Source organism: Mesoplodon densirostris, chromosome 6, assembly GCF_025265405.1.
Source record: "Mesoplodon densirostris isolate mMesDen1 chromosome 6, mMesDen1 primary haplotype, whole genome shotgun sequence".
NCBI lineage: Eukaryota > Metazoa > Chordata > Mammalia > Artiodactyla > Ziphiidae > Mesoplodon > Mesoplodon densirostris.
In genome coordinates, this window is record NC_082666.1 from 22,947,410 (window position 1) to 22,966,971 (window position 19,562).

The 19,562-nt window shown below is 53.9% G+C and overlaps 1 protein-coding gene across 1 annotated transcript in view; it reads right to left on the minus strand.

Annotated features, from left to right (window-relative positions):
- The window catches only part of PAX5 (paired box 5), a 178,952-nt gene extending 175,241 nt beyond the window's left edge, over window positions 1–3,711 (minus strand). Inside the window, exon 1 of the mRNA XM_060100888.1 lies at window positions 3,669–3,711. Within this exon, the coding sequence (XP_059956871.1) occupies window positions 3,669–3,711 (43 nt within the window). The remainder of the gene's footprint in view (window positions 1–3,668) is intronic.
- Between the last annotated feature and the right edge of the window lie 15,851 nt (window positions 3,712–19,562).

Here is a 19,562-nt window from a genome sequence, read left to right on the forward strand (position 1 = left end):
TACCAATGCTCTTGCAGAGTCTGATCCACATATCCACAGCTGACACCAGACCCAGGATGACCTGGGGGCCCCCTATGTCCCTCAACTTCCTGGAAAGGCCACCAAACCCACTTGGCCCTCCGCTTCTCTCCCGGTCCTATCTATTAGAGCATGTCAAGGGTGGTGGGTTGGTGATTTAAAACTGAAGTCTGAGAAGGCAATGTCTCTCACTTACCCCAAGACTGGAAAGAAGTGAAACCAGAAACCCGAGAGAAGTGAGGAAAGAGGACAGGGAAAGAAAGCAGGAAAAGAGATGTGAGGGCAAGTGTACAAAGAGCGGGAACTCAATGAAATGAGACACACAGCAAGGAGAGAGAGCCTGGAAGGGAAGCCTCAGGTTAGAAGTGAAGAGGAGGAGAAAAAGGAATGGATTGGCCAGAACGGGGAGAAGAGAAAGGAAAGAAAGGTAAATGTGGTATACAGTGGGAGGCAAGAAGACAGAAGAGAAAAACGGAGGAAGCCTAGCACGGGGGCATTTGGAAGACAGGGGACATCTGTGGAGGGGGACCTTTGTTTTCTGGGACCCCAGCTCCAGCCCCGCACTTCTTCAGAGAAGCCAAGTCCCATCCTCTACTTCCTATGGACTACAGCTGAGTGAGGGTTCATCATGTGGGAGGTGCTGGGGGGAGACAGGGACTCAGCTACACTTTTCAGGGCCAAGTAGAATTTACAGAGAGACTGACACAGAGACAGATGCAAACAAATCAAGGCAAAGAGCAGGAAACAGACATGCAGATACAAGAGAAACACAACCCCGCCTCCACAGGGCAAACAGAGCAGAGTTTGGAGGAGGGGAGGGCAGGGGAGATGGGTTGAATTGCAGATGCCCCTGGGGCCTTTGTGGCTCTGGTCTGGAAGGGGCTGGACTCCACAGATGCTCCTCAGGCCCTGATAAGGACATGCTGCCCACCAGGGCCCCCCTGTCCACAGCCCCAAAGACCACACCTGGGCATAGCATCTTGGGGAGAGGGTCTGTGCTGACTCAGTGGTAGATTCAACTCCAGGATCCACAGGGTCATTGAAATTCCCCCTATTGACATCAGAGAGGATGAATGAAGGGACACACTAACATGCAAACAGGAACACAGGAAAGGCAGGGATGAAATCTCCTTAATGGACTCTCTGACAGACAGGTGCTGGCACACATGGACAGTGGGGCCATGTATACAGACATAGTTAAACCAGACAGATAGTGCCTTGCACTTGTGTGCAGCCACCCAGATGTCTGCTGCCCACTCTCTGGAGTCTGAGTCCCCCTCTCTCCCCTTCTGTGAATCCTCAAAAGACTGCCTCCAGCTTTGTCCATGTGAACTTCCTATCAGTCCTTTTGTCTGTCTGACCTCAAGATCATACTCTGTAAAATGGGTATAGCTGAAAGTTTAGGAGACACTCAGGGAGGAGACTGGATATAAAAGTGCTTTATAACTGATAACTATAGCTGGGGGTGGAGGCAACGGAACTCAGAAGCCCATATCCTGGCGATGCCTGCCCCTCCCCCTACACCACCGCCCCACAGAAGCCACCCTCTAGTGGGGGGAGAGGGGAAAGGAGTTGGAGGAAGAAACTGACCAGGGCCAAGAAGGAAGATGAGAAGGTGGGACATGGTCTGAGCCCCTACTAACCAGGCAACTTCTCAGGATCTACTGTGCACCCCTCCACTCAGTCTCCAACAAATCGGGGCCTATATTGTGCAAGCAAATAGCTTTGGGCGTCAGAACTAAGGGCACTTCCAGAGAAGGCAGCTCTGGAAGCTAGGCAGGCTGGGGCCAAGCCCCCACCATGCTGCAGGGGAAATTGAAAACGGAAGGAGGGAGCACTTCTCAAGGAGGGGGCAGATGAGAGCTGGGACAAGGAGGGACAGAGACAGGCATTAGCGGTTGGCTAACCCGCACCTGGAAGGAGCTGCCTTCTTCACCCTCATGCACAGTCATGGGACCACCAGTTCTGATGTGATCTCCCCAAGGGCTGGGGCACAACCTCTGGGCCGCCAGGCTCTGTGCAGAAGGAGGCAGTGAGCAGATCCCTGCAGGCGAGGATAGAAGCGCAAGGGCAGCCCTCCTCATTTTGTCCTCAAATCGCTCCTTGACTAAGCTAAGGGCTTGGTCACCTCTCAGAGTACTGACCCCAACTCCTTTGCTTTCTGGCTCACTCTGAGAGATCAGAGCCTCCCCTGAGCCGGGCTGAGTCTGCACAGGAGACGGCTGCTGGGGGCGCTGGGGTCACCACGGACTGGAAACCGTTTTGGCATAGGCCCCAAACGGTGAGGAATCGTTTGGGCTGGAATCCGAGAAATCGGCTTCTCTCCACAAATCTCTCCACTGCTTTGGTGGATGATCTCGGACTCGGGAAACTGACACAAAGAGAAACTGACTTGCCCACAGCCAGCCCCGCAGCCTAGATCAGCATTTCCCTGCCTACCAGGCCATTCGGCCCTCCGGGGCAGAAACGGACATATTCGCCCGGGAAGCTCGCCTTCTCTCCAGCCGGGTCTCTGCTGCCTTTGTTAAATAGGGGATCCAAGGCTAAGTAAGCAGGATCCTGGGCTGTCTGAAGCCTTGGGGAGGGCTCCCAGCGCAGAAGCAATTCCCTGACCGGAGGCCCGTGGGGGCCCGAGCTGGGCACCCGGCTGGATGCCGCCGAAGCCTGGCGCCTTGCTCCAGCCCAGCTGTGCAGCGCTCAGAAGGAAAATACGATTCGTTCCACTTGGAATTTCCTCGAAATCTCCGAATCTAATCCGGCGTTAGCTCACCGTGAGAGGTGCACTCATCTCACAGGAGGGTGTGCTAATGGGTGAACTGGCAGATCCCGACGGGTCAGGCAGCCGGCCAGTCTCGCCTGCGCCCAAAATGACCCTTCCCGTCTCCTACACACGCGGTGTCTTTCAGAAGGCGAGGGTGCCTGTATGGTGACTAATTGGCTTCTTCTTCTTGATTTTTTTTTTTTAAAGGGAGAAGCCATCATGAGGCAAGCGTCCTGCAGAGGACTTGATAGTGTCTTTAAGGGTCTCTGTATGAACTGGAGGCTTCTAAGCAGAAGCTCAGCTCAGGGACGGCTACTTCGTTGATTTTTCAAATCCCACTCCTCAACTCCAGGATGCCTTTGGAGCTCTGAACCTGGTGTCCTCGCTTAGCTCTCAACCTCTTCCTCCACACATACAAGCACACAGGCACTTTTGGGGCCCCACTTTCCCATCAAGCCCCAGTTTTGATCAGCCCCGCCGCTGAAAAAGGCGCCATCGGGATCGGGGTGTGGGGCGCTGTCTGAGACTCAGACTGACCTCTCCCTGCAACTTCGTACCTTCCAAATGGCCCGGCCCAAAGCCCTCTCCGGGTCCGAGTCAGGAATCTCCCGGCACGCTGAGATGTTGCTGCTGGAGCCCCGGAAAGACTGCAGCTCGCTGCCTACACTACCGGTTGCTGGAGGCGGGATTCCCGGTGCCAGGTGCTCCGGCCGGGTCGACCAGGAGTTTTGCTCCACATCCCCTGCCTGGAAGCCCTGCACTTTGCAAACTTGACTGCGCGGCCACAAAAGTCCTGGGTCCTCCCGTCCTTAGTACCTGCCCCGCGGTCCGGCACCCCCAACCCCGTCCCAGCGGGAGAGTGAGAGAAGCGAGCTCGCCGCCTACTTACTATGCATGGATGCAAACGGGTCGTGCTTACAGTGTATTTCCATCGGGGCGCTCCAGACTGCAGGCCGGCCCACGCTGCCGCCTCCCGGCGCCAAGGGGCTGCCCAGCGTGGCTACGGAGCCGCGCCGCCAGGCCGGGAACTGTGCGAGCTGGGCTCAGAAAGCACTGCTGGAGCTTCTGTTCCTCTCTCAGAGCCGCTCTGCCGGAGATCGCCGAGAGCTGCGCCTTGAGGCGGGAAACGGCGCTAGTACAGTCCGGCTGGGAGCGGTGTGCCCAACTCCTGGTGGCTTCCCTCCCGGGCTGGCTCAGGCGTCGGCTCCGCACCCGGCCCGGGGAAGCTGCGGCCAAGGCGCCCGCAGCTTCGGGGGCATAGTTTAGGGGCCCGCCTCCGGGACGGCCTGGAGCCCCCCCGCCTCCTGTAGGAGCGGCTCTAAGGAGGCCTGTGGGACACACAGCCCTTGGCTTCACTCGGGGGGCAGCGAGGCCCGCGGGCTGCCAGGCTGGTTCCGCGGCCTCGCTGCCTCTGAAGTCTCTCCTCGATCCCTCGGTCTCCACCGAATCCTTTCTCTTTCTGCTTCTTTGAGTCTCTGGGGTTCGGACTTGCCGCTGCAGCTTCTCTCCACCTGGCTCTCCGACGTCTCCGACGAAGTTGCAAAGAACTTCCTCTCTGGCGGCGCTGGGGTCCTGGCGGGTTCTGAGACGCTTACGCCACTGAGGTTGGGGCCAAGACTCTGGAGTCTCCGGGAGCCCGCGGCCCTCACACCCTGGGACCCACTGCCTTCAAAGTTCCCGCGTCCCCTGCTGCTCCTTCATCGCCGGGACCAGGAATGGGGACAACAGCTACGATCTCCTCCTCGCCTGAGTATCTGTCTCGCACCCACCAACTCTTCGAGCTTCCGCTGCCTTCTCTCGGGGGTCTGGTTCGACTGTCTTTCAGTTGCCTCTTCCGGGACGGCCGCCGCGCCTGCCCCAGGCGTAGAGCGAGGGACAGAGAAGAGAGCGAAATGTCCCCTAGACCAAGGCCGCCGGGACTGCCGGTGCAGAGATGCAGCCTCTATCTGCTTTGACTCCCAGCGTTGCCGCCGCAGCCGCAGCCGCCGCCGCCGGCGCTAGCCCTCCGCCTGTTCGGCGCGCACAGTGCGCCACCGCGCCGCCCCGGAGCCGCTTTCAGGACCCGCTGCGTGTGGACAGCGCCGCCCGGGGCTCAGCCTCCCTCCGGGCGGGGGCGGGGGCGGGGCGGGGGCTAACCTGCCAATCACGCTTCATCAAGCCAGTCAGAGCGGTGGCAGCCGGCTCTGACCCGAGACACCACCCCATTGGCTGAGCAACCGGCGGGCTCCGCCTGATTAGCCGATACCTGGGCAATGGGAGAGAATGGGGGGCGGGGCCGAGGCGGCGGCGCCACGTTCATTGACAAACGCGCGGGGCGAAGGCCTAGTGGAGCGCGGACTGGGGGAGGGGGAAGGGGATCAACACAGTGCCTGGAGAGTCCAGCTGCAGGTCCAGCAGGAGCCTGGCCTCCTCTCCTCGGCATTGGGACCCAGGGATGCCCTGAGGGATTAAGGGCAGCCGAGGCGGGGATGGGGGGTGGGGAGTGAGGGTGGGGAAACAGTCTCTAGAAAACGCGCGCGCGCGCGCGCGCACACACACACACACACACACACACTCACACACACACACAACGGATGTTGGAGGAAAACAAGGAGCTCAATAGAGATCAGGCTTTCAATCTAAGCACCATCAGACTCGCGATGGAAACGTAGTGTGTGCACATCTGCTCCGTTCTGACCTCAGTTTCCTCATCTATAAAATGGGCAGAATTGGCTTACCTAGTTTTTAATGAAGGCTCCTTCCAGCGGAAATATTTCATAGTTTTATCAAGCGCCAACTAAGCTGACGCTGCCGCCTCCTTGTCCACCGTCCTCCCCTGCTCTAACTCAAGGGCCCCCAGTTCTGAGCTAACCGTAGGCAGAGACATAGAAGGGGAAAATCTCACAGTCCTTTAAAGTTAGTAACCAGGGTGCTCCTGGGGGAGAGGTCTATCTGAGGCTTTGGACCAGGTTGCCGAAGCACTGAGCCGTGAGCCCCTCTTTCCAGCCTCAGACCAGGAGCTGTCAGACACTTTGGGGGCTAGTGATATGCGCAGCTGAAGGCTTCTGTCTGCAGGGGTAATTCTGCATCCGGAGCAAGGCCTCTTGGGAACTGAATGAATCCAGTACCGGCCAGTGCTAATGAGAGTCCCTGAAGCGGGCGGGCGCATTCAATCTGCAAGGGCCACGCAGAGCTGCACTAAAGGTGCTACTGTGCTGCAGCTCTGTCATCGAGAAAACCCAACTTTTCCTCTCCTGGGTAAGTTCTTGTCGCTTTTAAGACAAAATGAGTGGATTTCTATCAGGGCTCTTTTGGTCCAGAAGGGCAAGGTCTTTGGCCAAAGAGATTCAGTTTCTCAGGCATGTCAGGCTCTGGAACCAAAATCAAAGGAACTGGACGACAGCCATTCTACACCCAGGAGGCAATAGTTCTGTGAGCGCCTATGTGCGCCTGAACCCAGCCCTGGAATAGTAACTGATGACTCCCCTGTCCCAGCAACTCATGGGAGTTGTCCAAGACCCACCGTTTCGAATTCATAAGTGATGATCTTCTAATATTAAACATAAATCCACCAAAGCAAGGGCTCTGAGATGCCTGCTCTGGACCTGGGCTTGTAAGGAGGACAGAGCACGGGTTGACCCCGGGAAGACTCCAGGTTATTCTCTACTTCAGTCTCCCTTCTCTCTACCTCTGTCCAATTTCTCACACTCCTACATGGGATCAGCCCTCGGACCCATCTTCTGTTCCTGCCCCAGATCCAGCTGCCCCTGAACGGTAGATAAGTTTCCGGCGGTGACACCGTCCCCACCCCCTCCAGGGCACAGCTGCGGAAAACAGACCCAGGAAGTCCTCTGCGGGCCCAAGAGGCTGCGTATGCACTGGGGTGGGGTGGCGGTGGGTGTTATCTCTCCTTTGTCTGGAACCCCGCCTGTCCTGATCTTCAACCACACTCCCCTCGCCTTGGAGCAGGAGGATCGCAATGTCGCAGAGGGACGAGGATGGTTGGGGTTCCTGCGTTCATTCCAGCCGGTGGCACTCGATGGATCAAAAGTGGACTAAGAATTCGACGTGGCGGCTCTGCGTTCCCACCGGAGAGGCGGGAGTATGGGGACGCTCAGAGGGTCGCAGCCAGTGACACCTCCACCTCCAGCCCCGCTCTAGTTCAGGCCTAGAAACTCAGATTCTAAAGTCTTAGAGCTAAAAGGGCCCTGAGGCTAGGCTTTCCCCATTTTACAGATATGAAACCTGAGGCCAAGACAGGAGGCTACCTGTACAAGGTCACATAGCAAGTCCGGGGTAGAGCAAAGGCTGTGAACTGGAAACCTCTTTCTCAGAAGGGTTTCTCCAGAGCCACTCTTGGGATGATGGGGCGGTTTTTTGGGGGGGTGGGGTTGGAGGGGAAACCCAGCCAGGAATATCCATACACACCGATTTTCCTTCTGATACCAGTGCAGCTTGGACCGAATCCCCCCAAAGCGCTGCCAGCGTTGAATGGAACCACATATATTACTTGAACTGGAATAGGTCGGCTTCCCATTTCACACAGAAGCCTTTCGCCTTCAGGACGGTGTTGGGCAGCCTAACCTGGGCAGCGAGAGCAGCCCCCTTTCTCACGTTGTGGTGCACAGGGCAGAGGGTGTTTCCTTTTGGATATGGGATTATTCACAGCCGCCTGAGCGTGCCGGCCTCCCGGAACTTCTAACTCCAAGAGGCGCCATCAGATATCCTGGCCACCTAACCCAGTCTTATAGGCCAGCAAGTGGCGGCCCAGAGAAGTTACTTGACTATCCGGGATAACACAGCGATTCCTTGACCAAGCCGGGCACCGCGCCTCAGTCCTGCCTCCGAAAGCTCACCAGCCCACGAGTCTGCGTCCAGGAGAGAGAGGCTATCGGGGGTTGGTCTCCACGCCGCTGCGCTGAATGCGGTAGGGTGTCACTGTGCCCAACAGTCGCGTGCTTTCTTTCCTCGGCTGCGTGACTTTGGGCCGGGCCTTGCCTTAAGCGGCGGAGGCAGGAGACGGGGAAAGGAAACCCCCCGGAAAGAAATTTAATTTGTATAAATGGAATTGCCTTTGAAAGTTTTGTTATTGAAAGAAAGCCCATTGAGAATAATGTTTGAGAAGCCACTTTCAGAGGAATGTCCACCTCCACCTCGGTCTCCATACACAAACCTGGCTTTACTCGGAACACACGCCCTCCCCGCCTCCCCCTCCCTCCCCCTGGGCCAGCCCCTCCTGCGCCCAGTGGCGTCTGGGGGTTGGGGCTGCTACAGTGCTCCCTGGGCCTGAAATTGACTCCCGAAGCCCAAGTCCAGCTCATCTTCCTTCTGGTGCTTTGGATAAAGCGAGGCCTACAGGGCTCAGATTGTTTGCTCAGTTCGAGAAAGCCAGAGAGGCCCTAGCGGTTCTGTCCTAACTTGGTGGGTCCTCTCTCACCCTCATTTTAAAAGCATCACAGAGAGAAAGCAACTGACCCTAAGTTACACAGCTAGTCGGGTCAGAGCCAATTCCTGTATGATTCCTGCGCCTGGATCAGTGGTCTGCTCTGCCTGGCCAAAGTCTGTTTGTAGGAATGGTCGAAGTGGGAGAAAAAAAGGGGAAAATTTAACCAGATTTTTCAAGAACTGTGCAAAGTGCCTTTGTCAGGGTTTGTTATCATTACCAGCGCACCTCAAAGGCCAGGGACTCTGGGACTATGTTTATTTCTCCCAAAGGCGGGTCCTGCTTCTCCTAGGGCTCAGCTTCCCCATGTGTCTGAAAAGAATCCCTGAGATGAGACCTCCCAAGCTTCTGAAAGATGAAGATCCATGGTAGAGGATATTATTCCACCAGGCTCATACTAGAGCTAGGGGAATGGATGCCAACACGCAGGCAGTGTGCAGCCTATCCTGGTCTCCCTGGCCTTGGGACTCCTTAACCCTCACCTCAGCTAATTTGCCTAATTGTCATTTTCCTCCAAGGGAGGCTGTGGGGGGAGGGGTGTGGGGGGGGCTCTATCGCCTTTTCCAGCAAGAATGAGAGGTTTAAGGGCAGAAAAATTACCTTTCAGTCCTACGCCCTCCATACTTCCTTCTGTATGATCTCAAATAAGTCCCTGCTCCTCTCTGGACCTCAGTTTTTCCTTTTTTGGTACCACAAGGAAGAGGCTAGACAAGAATACCCTTAAGTGGCTCCTTGCTCAGGTAGAACCTCACCGACCTTGGGCTTACAGCTAGAATGGCATATATGCCTTCCCCATTATACAGATGGGGAAACTGAGGTCGAACGAAGGAATGGAATACAGTTCTAAAGGAGGGAAAGGGCCATCGAGTGACCCATACAAGGTCCTGAAGTTGGGAGAGGGGAGAGGCCCGAGCGAAAACCCCAAAACCAGACCTGGACGCCCCCATACTGGCCAGTTTCTCAGCTCTCTTTTCTTCCCCGGCCCAGGCTGGTGCAGACAGGCGGAAGTGTAGTGTTACCTGAGATACTGCCCTTTCCCAGGCAGGGCCCTCACCCAACCTGTCGGTGAAGAGGGGGCATGGCTCTCCAGATTTTTAAACTCTGGCCAGCCTAGGGGTCCTCAGCCCCACCCAGGCCCGCCTCGCAAAGGAATGAAATGCTTTATTGATTAAACGATTATTCAGGCGATTGAACTAATCAAAGAGCCCATCGACCGCCATGAATGAATTACAGTCTTCGTAGACAGCTTGTCTGGAGAGGCAGCCGGGCAAGCCATGCAGACCCTCTAGTGGACCCTCACAGGCCTCTGACCCATTCCCAACACACACACACACACACACACACACACCCTAGTCCCCAGTGCAGACACCTCTGGAGTCTCACCTACTAAGGGACCCACTGCGGAGTAGTGGGGGAGTAGGGATGGAGCAGAAGGGGATTCCAGGTTCCCTTTCCTGTGCCTTTACCCTGGGGAATCCTCTTCAATTCCCTGCCTCTTAGATTTCTGCCCTCACTTCTCTTCAGTCATGATTTTGGAAACACATATATGCCTAGGGAGTTGTCCTGGGCTTCAGATACAAGTTCACCCCCCACCTCTCTCTCTGCTTTTTGACCTGTATTTAGGGCTGGGGTGGAGGTGGGTGCTCACAGAACCATATGGATAGGGGAAGGGGAGTTCTGTCAGGACCAGAAGTGTGTTTGGATGGGGGTTTAGCACATTTGCCCATACCTGGCTTTTACCTCAGGGCAGACAGAAGCTTCCTGCTGCCTTCCACCTCCTCTCAGACATAAACACACCCTGCCACCCACTGCCTGGGCCTGTGGGAGGAACACCAGGCTCTGTGCAAGGGAGGCCTCTGTGCATATAGGTTCAGAGCTGGATGCCCCAGTTAGGCACACATGTCCACCTACTTGTGCTCTCCTCCTGGCACCCACAAGATAAAACCTGAGTGCACATGCGCGTTCACACACACACACCAGTGACAGAGGCTGTCTAAGTAAGAGCTAAGGCAGGCTGGGGGTCCCTAGAACTGTCACAACTAGCCTATAGGTAGGCTGCCTCCTCTCACCTGCCAAGGTTGTGTCTGCAACGTGAGACCCTTTTGTACAAATGGTAGGCTCAACAGTACCCACAGAGGGAAGCAGTGTACACCACACAACGAAGGGCTGCACACCTTCACTCCTGTTCTCTCAAAAGAATAGAACCTGAGCCTGACTGATGGCAGACTTAGTACAACAGATCCCCACAGGTCCCAGACCCATCTTTGTGCCTAAAGGCAGGCACTTTTGTGTACATTGGCATGTGCACAGTGAACAGCTGTTGACATCCAAAAATGGAGGGGTCGGTGTAACCATCTTATTCTCACTTCCAGAATCACTTGGGATGTGACGGGGAAACACAATCCCTTAAAGGAGTAGACGTACACTCAGACACTCATCCAAATTATGTATACGCCACTCATAGACACACATTTTGGATACTCAAAAGAACAGTACCCAGGAACAGCAACTCATAAACACATACTAACAGACTCATGAATATAAAGCTACACATACACAGGCATATAGATTCTTCAACACACACTCAATATTTTTGATTATATATATATATATATATATATATATATATATATATATATATATATTTATCACAAGCTCATTGTCACTCATGCATACCCTGATCCCCTATGTAAACACACAGACGCAGACAAACTTTCAGACACCCAGATAAACATCCACATTAAACATTCGGAAATAGGGAAAAATACACACAAACTCGCAAACACTTGGACTGATGCAGAAGTGTGTGAACAGATTGGAGAAAAGAAACGTGCCGCAGACAGTCGCGCAGTCAATCCCTGCGAAATGAGACGCGCCCCCTCCCCCAGGGTCGAAGTGTTTGAGGGCCAGTGCCCGGCTGGATCTCTGAGTTAGCACGCCTAGAGCCCGTATCGCGGTCCTACCTGTCCTGCCGGTCCGAGGAGTCGGGTAATTTTTCTCTAAATCCATTTTGATTTTTCAGAACTTGATGTAATGGACAGGGAAAAAAAGTTTCCACTTTTTGGTGCTTTTTTTTGGGGGGGGGGGTCTCAGGGGCCGCTCGCAGGTCGGAATAATTCAAGCCTTCCGCTCCCCCGCCGAGCTGGGGTAGCTGATCACTGAGCTGAAACTAAACGTTTTAGGTGGAAAAAAAGCGTCCGAAGGCACCGTGAAATGATTAAGGAACTAAAGAGCTTCTCGCCATGTGAGATCATGTCCTGTTCTCGCCAACATCACAAGATGTCCCCAGACACGCCGCGCCCCCAGCGTGCCTCCCCGCACTGCAGGCCCCGAACTGGGAAAAGGTGTCCGCGCTCTGCGGCCCGGCCTGCTCAGCTGGCCAGACGGGGCGGCCGGGCCGGGCCCGCAGCAGTGCGGGAGGCCGGGAAAGCAGCAATGCTGCCGCCGCGCCGCCCTGGACTTTTATAGGGGGTTGCGGGGGAGGGACGGACGGCTTCAGACGGAGCCGAGCTCTAGCCTGCGTTCTAACCGCAAGGAGCCGACCGCAGGCGAGCCGGGACCCCTGGCGTCGCGACCGCACCTTTTACAAATCCCTGAGTCTGGGTGTCGCGGCCCTCTGCTCTGTGCGCGAGGCCGGTGACCCCTTTAGGTGCAAACCCCGCCACGTAAGAGGGTGCAGGCCGCGTTTTTGTTTTTTAAGAAATTAGCCACTCTGCCAAGCAGGTGCAGTTGAAAGGGGTGTATAGGCAAGCCGTGTTGCCAGGCATAGAGGGGGGCGTTCCAGTTTCCTCAGATTCACCCCTAGGGCGGCGTCCGCCCTCCAGAGCTCTCAGCCACTCCACCCCACCGCAGTCTGCAGCTCTATTATTACTATTGCTGTGTCCCTGACTCCAGGGCAGTGCCAGAACCCTAGAGCGCCCAGGTACCATTCCTGGCCCCAGAGCCTTTCCACACACCATGTCCCATCCTGGCCCCGAGCACAGAGGTTAAGCTGTGAAATGCTGGAGATAAAATCCCGGCCTCCGCTTTGGAACACCCGGGCTGAGCAGAACCTTCTCAGGAGGTCCGGGAGGTTGGCATGAGTCCCGGACACCTTACCCCGGCCCATAAGTGGAATCCCCTTGCCCTCCAGCCCCGAGATGTTGCGGTGTCCCCGAGCCCCAAGACTTGACTTCAGAGGGGAAATCAGAGAGACCGCGCAGAAGTTTGGCATGTCCAGCCCGCTCTCTTCGGCCCAGGCTCAAGACTTCCCTCCCCATTCTCCTCCCAAGTCCCGAGTCCAGCTGCTGGGCTTGGCCACTGGAAGCCCGTGGGGCCCCGCTGCGGGGTGGTCGCAGGGGCAAGGTTCTCCAGGGCGGGGGAGAGATCCGCAGGAGGACTCTTGGCCCGCCGGACAATGGCAGTTTCGAAAAGTGAATCGTCCTCAGCGAGAGTGTTGTTTGTTTTTTGGAGGGGGTGGTCACGAGGATGGGCCGCAACCTTGGGGGAAGAGCCCAGAGCTCGAGAAAAGGGGGCGGGGGGCTCGGGAACCGGACATCGCTTATCCACTGAGCCGATTTCGCCACAATCGGAAACTTGGCTGTGGATTCCCCGGCGGCTCCCCCCCACCCACAAGTAGTCTGCGCAGTCCCGCTGCGCCGCCTCTTCCTGCAGCCTACGCGTCCGGGTCCCTGCTCCGGCGACTTGATTTTTGGCCCTCTCCAAGCACTCGACTCTCCCTCCGCAACCGGGCCCCAGCCCTTGCTTCCCGCCCTCCCGCCTAGACCGCGCGGGGAGGCTGCGCAGAGGAGGAGCGGCCTGTCCGCGCCTAGAGATCAAAAAGCCCTCCCGGAATTGACATTTCATCCCGGGCTGGGGACGGGAGTTGTTTGGGGTTTTTGTTTTGTTTTCCTTTTCTATTTAGAGGGTTTTTTTTGTTTGTTTGTTTGTTTTCGTTATCCATGTGAGTGTTTTGTTTCGGGTGTTTTGCGTGTTGGTTGTTCGTGGATTTCATTTTAGCGGGTTTTGCTCTGTGAGTCTTGGTCTTTTCTGTCTTGTGTTTTGATTTTGTGTGCGTGTTGTACTTTGTCCTTGTGGGCTTTTTGCGTGTCGTTTGGAAGGCTGTTCTTTCTGCGTGGTGTTTTGATGTGTTTTGATTTTGTACTAGTGGGTGTCGTTTGTGTGTTTTGAGTTAGGTGGATTTTGTGTATGTATGGGTTTTGTTTTCTTCGATTTTGATTTTGTTTTTATGAGCAGTGCGTTTGATGAGGGTTTTGGTTTATGTTTTCGTGCGTTGGCTTTAGTTTTTGTGTTTGTGGGATGCTTTGGTGAGTTTTGCGTGTGTGTTTGGCTTTGTGGGGCTTTTGGATTAGGGAGGAGACACCGGCCACTTCTTCATTCTTGTCCGCACCCAGGAAGGGCAGAGGATTAGGCCAAGCACCAGGACCCGTGGACTCGCGGTGCTCGGAAATACCTGACCCCCGCGCGGCCGAGTCGTACTCTGGGCGCTCCAGACCAACGCGAAACAAATACGTGTTCCCGAGGCGGCGCCCGCCCTTACTCATAACCCCGCCGGTCGTGTGGCGCCAGTGCCCAGAATTCACAGAGCACCCCCTCGTGGGGTATCCAGGCCCAACCGTCATCCCCTTGCCCACCCTGCCCGCTGTGGGTTGACCTCCCCTTGCGCCTGGCCAGCGTGCTTCGGACCTCCCGGACTCCCGCAGTGTTGGACCGAGGGGCTGCTCCCTGATGCAGAGAAGGTGGCGAACCTCTTCGGGGGACCCGGAATTGATGCTGCGACCTTAGAGATACTGGGCAAGGGGCTATGGACGCATAGAGTCTAGGCGCAGATCGGCATTGGAACCCCCGAAAAATCCCCCGTCTCACTTGGCCGCAGCCCTAGAATCCTAGAAACCCACCTCTACTCAGCTTTCGGTTTGGAGAACTTGCCCTAGTTTGCAACCATCGACATACAAATCCACCCTCGAACATACGCATACACAGCTAGAGAGCGAGAGCGAGCGACCCGACCCGGCGCTTTGATAGCAGCGGCCTGCGTGGCTGAACCAGCGCTGGCACCGCTTCAAGGGGAAGACGAAGTGAGGTGACCGGAAATGTCCCAAGGACAGAATAAGGCCTTTTTTTTTTTCCCTGTCCACGTTGCCGGAACTTCTCCAACCTCGATACACGTGGATTTGTTTAATGCTACACCGGGGAGAAAAAGAGAGGCAAATTCAGAGAGGCAGAGAGACATGCTGGCTAAAAAGGCGAGGAAGTGCGGGGAGAATCTATAGAGAAAGAAATATGGAGAGGGAGAGAAAAGACTGTGAGGAAAGGCAGACTGGAGACCCAGGAAAGGGGCTGGTGAGGAGGCTCCTCCAAGGCCCCCGCGCGCTCTGGCCTTCTGTGAGAGGGAGAAAGCAGAAACCGAGAACAGAGAGTGACAGGAAAAGAAAAGAGTCGCAGAAGGGGTTGGCCTAGGCACGCTGCGAGCTTCTCTCCAGCTAAGACGCTGCAGTCCAGGATTGGGGAGGCCGACGTCGGGAGACGAGGAGCCTAGGTCGGGCTCTGCTCTTCAGCCAGGAAACACCCGAAGACTCCAGGGTTTGTGGAGCCGAGGCTGAGGCTCGATTTCGGCCCGGCGCCACCCCGAGACCCCCAGCCCGGAATCCAGCAAAGATTGGACCACCGCGGTCCGCCGCTGGGCCTCCCTCTGTGCGAGCCCTGGGAGAGGCAGCGGGGGAACGACTCCGGCCCTGTGGCTCTGGGATAGAGCCTGCTCTGAGGGCGGGTGGGAACCGACGTCCAGGCAAGTAGCTAAGAAGAGGCCCCGCCCTAAAGCTGGGGGCCCAGTTCTGGGAGGGCTGAGGCCGCAGCTGGACTCGCAGGATTTGGGGTCCGCGCAGCGCACACGTGGCACCGCACCTTCCGCTGGAGGCGCCGCTAAAGCCCAGCCCCGCCCCGCTGCGTTTGCTGGGTCTGGATGGTGTCAGGACTGAGGGTGGACGCCGAGTCCCGGCGAGTAGGTTCCTCACGGCCTAAGCTTGGGGCTTGCCGGGGGCGGCGCCCGTGTGGACGGGGGCACCTCTCCACTGGCAACTCCCGGGGAACAGAGCGCAAAACGCGCGCAACGCAGGCCAGCCGCCGCCGCCGCAGGTTTTCAAGCGGCGCCCGCGGTGGAAAGGGGCTGAGGAATGGTTTGGATAGAAGCACCCATTTCTGCTGGCATTGGGGTCCTCTGCACATAAAGGACTTAGAGCTTCTGGCTGCTGGCTTGCTGGGACACCATGTGCTAGCGGCTCGCCCCCCAGCAACACAGGGGTAGTGCTAGAAAACACGATGGGGCTGTGTTCGGGGAATCTGATGCTCATGGTGGGTTATTGCTACTGTTGTTTACTGCCTTTCTTGCTTTAATTAAAAGTATTATTGAGAGACACCTCAAACAGCGCAGAGACTCGGGTCATTTGGATGGGTTAATTTCAACTCAAATCCAGTAATTCGATTCAGCTCCACGACTGGTTTCCAGCGCAAGGTACACACGGCAGACGTCAAGTGTCTGCCGTATACAGGGACGCGATTTGAAGGCAACTCGAGGAGAATTTTGAGATAAAATTCACTATCCTGTAGTTACATTCGCAATATATGAATATGGAAAATAGGGAGTCAGTTGTATTTAAAATTGGCCAACATATCCCAGCAATCCACTATTACCTAAGAATCCAAAACGGGGCATTGAAAAGATTTACTGGCCCTCTGATTATTTAACATTGAAAACAGTGTAAATCAGTTTATTTCTTCTTCTATTTCCTTTTAAATTTAACAATACCATGATGTGTAAGTAATAAAATCATATTTTGCCAAAGAAGACATATGCAGGATGTTTTATTTCTACCAATATTTATACGATGAACTGTTAGCTCTCCCCACCCCCTTTTTCTTCTGCTATTTCTCCGTGTAATGTAATGTGAGCTTTAAATATTCATGCGCCAACCCAGACTTGCATTTATTTAATATGTTTTAAACTAATAACATTTTAATATGATATAATTTGATGACATGAAGTACTGGAACATAAAGGAGCCCACTTCACAAGCGATTTTGACTGCGTGCACAAGTTAAACGATTCTTATAGTTTTTGGACGCAGATCAAAATGTTAAATGGAAGTGAAGCACCTGTAAGTAGGCCCTTTAATGTTCTCGCTTACTTCATTCTCCATTTTTCTGTAATAACTTCAGAGCTGTGGCAGGGGATCACAGCAGGATTGGGGTGTTTTTCCTGGAGCCTGTAGTGTGACCTTGTAAGTCGCCAAGTGAGTACTTCAGCCTTATGGCAGGTTTTGGACTGATTATTATTACTTCTTTTGAGGGGATGTCTTATGGAAAGAAAAGCAGACTGCAGGATAAAAAGTTTGGACTTGAGAGCATGCCTGAAATAAAACTGGATGCTGTAAAATTCTTTCAGATTTCCTGCTGATTCCATATTTTTAACAAATCGACCTGCTATTTGCTGGTAGCTTCTTCCAGGACTCAGCCCAGAATAAGATGGGGAAAAGGACCTGGGCTTGGGTCCAAAGGGCCTCAGAAGTGAGCCCTATAACCAGCCCAGTGTCTAGCAATCACCAGAGACACTTCTCAAACTGCTTATATTCTCCTTTACTTTGTATTTGAGGTGGGGGCCAGAACTTCAGACACTGAATGCCAGCCAACTAAAAAATTGTCAACAATAAGAAAAATTAAAGATGTCCCCTAATTTACTTTCAGTCAGATAAAAGCCATTTGGCATACCAAGTTGATATGAGAAGCTTATGAACATAGAAGTAGAAAGTTGTTTTCCCCCCAATCATGAAAATATTTCTAATGGGAAATCATGACGCTGTATTCTCCTGTATTCACAAAAGTGTCTACTCATCATACAAGGAAACTAACAATCCACTACTACTTAAGAATCCAAAATGGAGCATTGAAAAGATTGGAGTTCTAGGACAAAATATTCATACTAAAAGAATCATACTAAATTATTCAACTAAAATGCTGCTAAAATTTTAATGAAAGCAATTTTAAGGACAAGTGTTGGTAATTTTCTGGAGACATCTTTATGAATTCTCCTAGAAAAAAAACAATTAAGGAATATCTATTCATATTTTGTGTTTACAGCATATGTTTATATATTATAATTATATATATAATATATGTAATATATACTTCTGTGCATAGGCAGGTGGAGAGCTGGAAGATGGGCTTCTTTCTTGTTAGGTACAAATTCTGACAAACAAGGTATGAGATGGAAACGGTTTGGTGAACTGAAAGGGGGCAATTTTTTCCTAGTTTGGTATAGCAGTTGGTATCTCATTTCTCATGCAATTTGCACGTAGACTCATGTACCCCATGAAGTGACAAAAGAGAATTAGGCAGGGATGGAAACCTGCCGGTGTCTGCAGGCGGTGCCTCAAAGCACTCCTTTGGACACAAGTTCCTGGTGGTGGGGAGTTTGCTGTCTTTAAACCAGGCCTGACCTTTTGTCTTTTGACCTCTGATGCATGAAATTAGGTAGCAAAAGAAAATGTGAAGAAAAGGATACAAAAACATGGAAAAACAGCCCTCCTTGACAATGGTCATTGTATCAGATCATAGTGGAGCTGCCCTGCTCAGCCCGAAGTGCTTGACTGTAAGGCTTTGGGTCTTCCTGGCCACTGGTGTTCCTGTTCTCCTTTGTGGGTGATCTGCATTTCTTGGGGGAGGGATTAAGCGTTCTTTTTAATTAAGCTTGGAGCTGGGTTTTTTCCTGGCTCCAAGCTAGCGAGTGCTTGGTTCTTCCATTTCCCCTGAGGCCCTTAGTGCAGGCCCAGTGCCCAGGTTGCACCAGCCACCAGGACAGCTTTGGAGACCCAGAGGAGAGCTCTGCCCCTCAAGCCCTTTTGGCCACCCTGGCAGAAGCTGTTTCCAGCTAGCACCGGGAAGGAGGAGTGGCATGCTTCCAGGTCCAGAAGGGCCACATACTCCAAGTGGATATCCCTCCACTCTCTCCAGACCCAGGTGGGGGAATCTGATGCCTGAGGTACTGGGGTTCCCTGCCCCCTCAGCCTAAGGGATCAGCACAGTCCCCTCTACTGTCATGAATACCAGAGAAGAGGGCAAGAACGTGTGCAGATGAGCCCTCAGGGAGTCTCCAGGTAGCAGTCATTTGATCCTCACAGCGACCCGGGAAGAGATGCCCAGCCGGGTGTCAAGAGCCCTGGTGTACTGTCACTTGAGCCCCAGGCCCTGTCCAGAGGGGAGACAGACCTACACTTAGACCATAAGAGTCTGAGGATGGGTGTCACCAAAAGGGGCTGAGGGAGAACCAAGCAAGGGGTGTCAAGCCAGACTCTGGAAAGGGGGAGGCCGGAGGAGACCTCACTGGGGGAGTGACCTATATGAGTGTTGAAGGGTGAGTAAACTTTGCTAGATAAATAATGACACAGGGAGCACAATTAATGTCCCCATTTTGCAGGTAAGGCTGCTGGATATCAACGTAAATGTAAAATGCCATGAGAAGAGCTGACTAAAGGCTCAGGGTTGATAGGAATGGCAAATGTTTCTGAGGGGAGGAATTCACAGTGGTTTGGGGAGTGGGGCAAAGGAAGGAGGCTCGATAAGGTGGGCAAGCCCCTGCCGCACCTCCCTGGAGATTATCAGATTCTCCCCTTCCCAGATGGAGTGGCCCCAAGGGTCAAAGGGAGAGATAGGGGAGAGGCCCTACGACCAAGGAGAGGAACACAGGAAAGCCTAATTTCTAGCAGTTTTCCACTTTCTGCCCTGGGAAAGTTTGTAGCATTCATGAAAAAAAAAAAAATAGCCTGGGAAAAAATAAAACAAAAAAACACATTTTTTTTTTTTGGAATGTTCCTCATGCACCTTAGGAAATGCTCCAGCTGTGGGACACCCTCCCGGGACTACAGGTGGTGGCCACCGCTCACTGCTCAGGCTGCACAGCCCTGAGCTCTCCCTTGTCTATGTCCCTGTATGTCTGAGATGGAATATTGTGTCCAGTCCTCATGGTCAGGGCTCCACCTCTGGGACCCCACCTCTTCGGGCAATAAATCACTCAGTTCCCTGATAACAGTAGCTTCTAAACTTCAGTGTGAAAGGAGTCACATGCAGATCCTTGGGCCCCAACTCCAGAGAGCTTGATTTAGTGGTATAGGACAGAGTCTCAGACAAGCTGAGGAAACGGAGTCCCCAAGGAGATATGGTAAGTATTACATTAGAGCAATCTTAAGGTTTGCAGGTGGCACCCATGGGAACAGCTGAACTTCCTTCTGATCTTTGCAAGAACCTCTTTCTTGCTGAGCCCTTCTGACTAAGAAGAAGTCACTGCCACCTGCTTCTATGGGCTTTATTTTT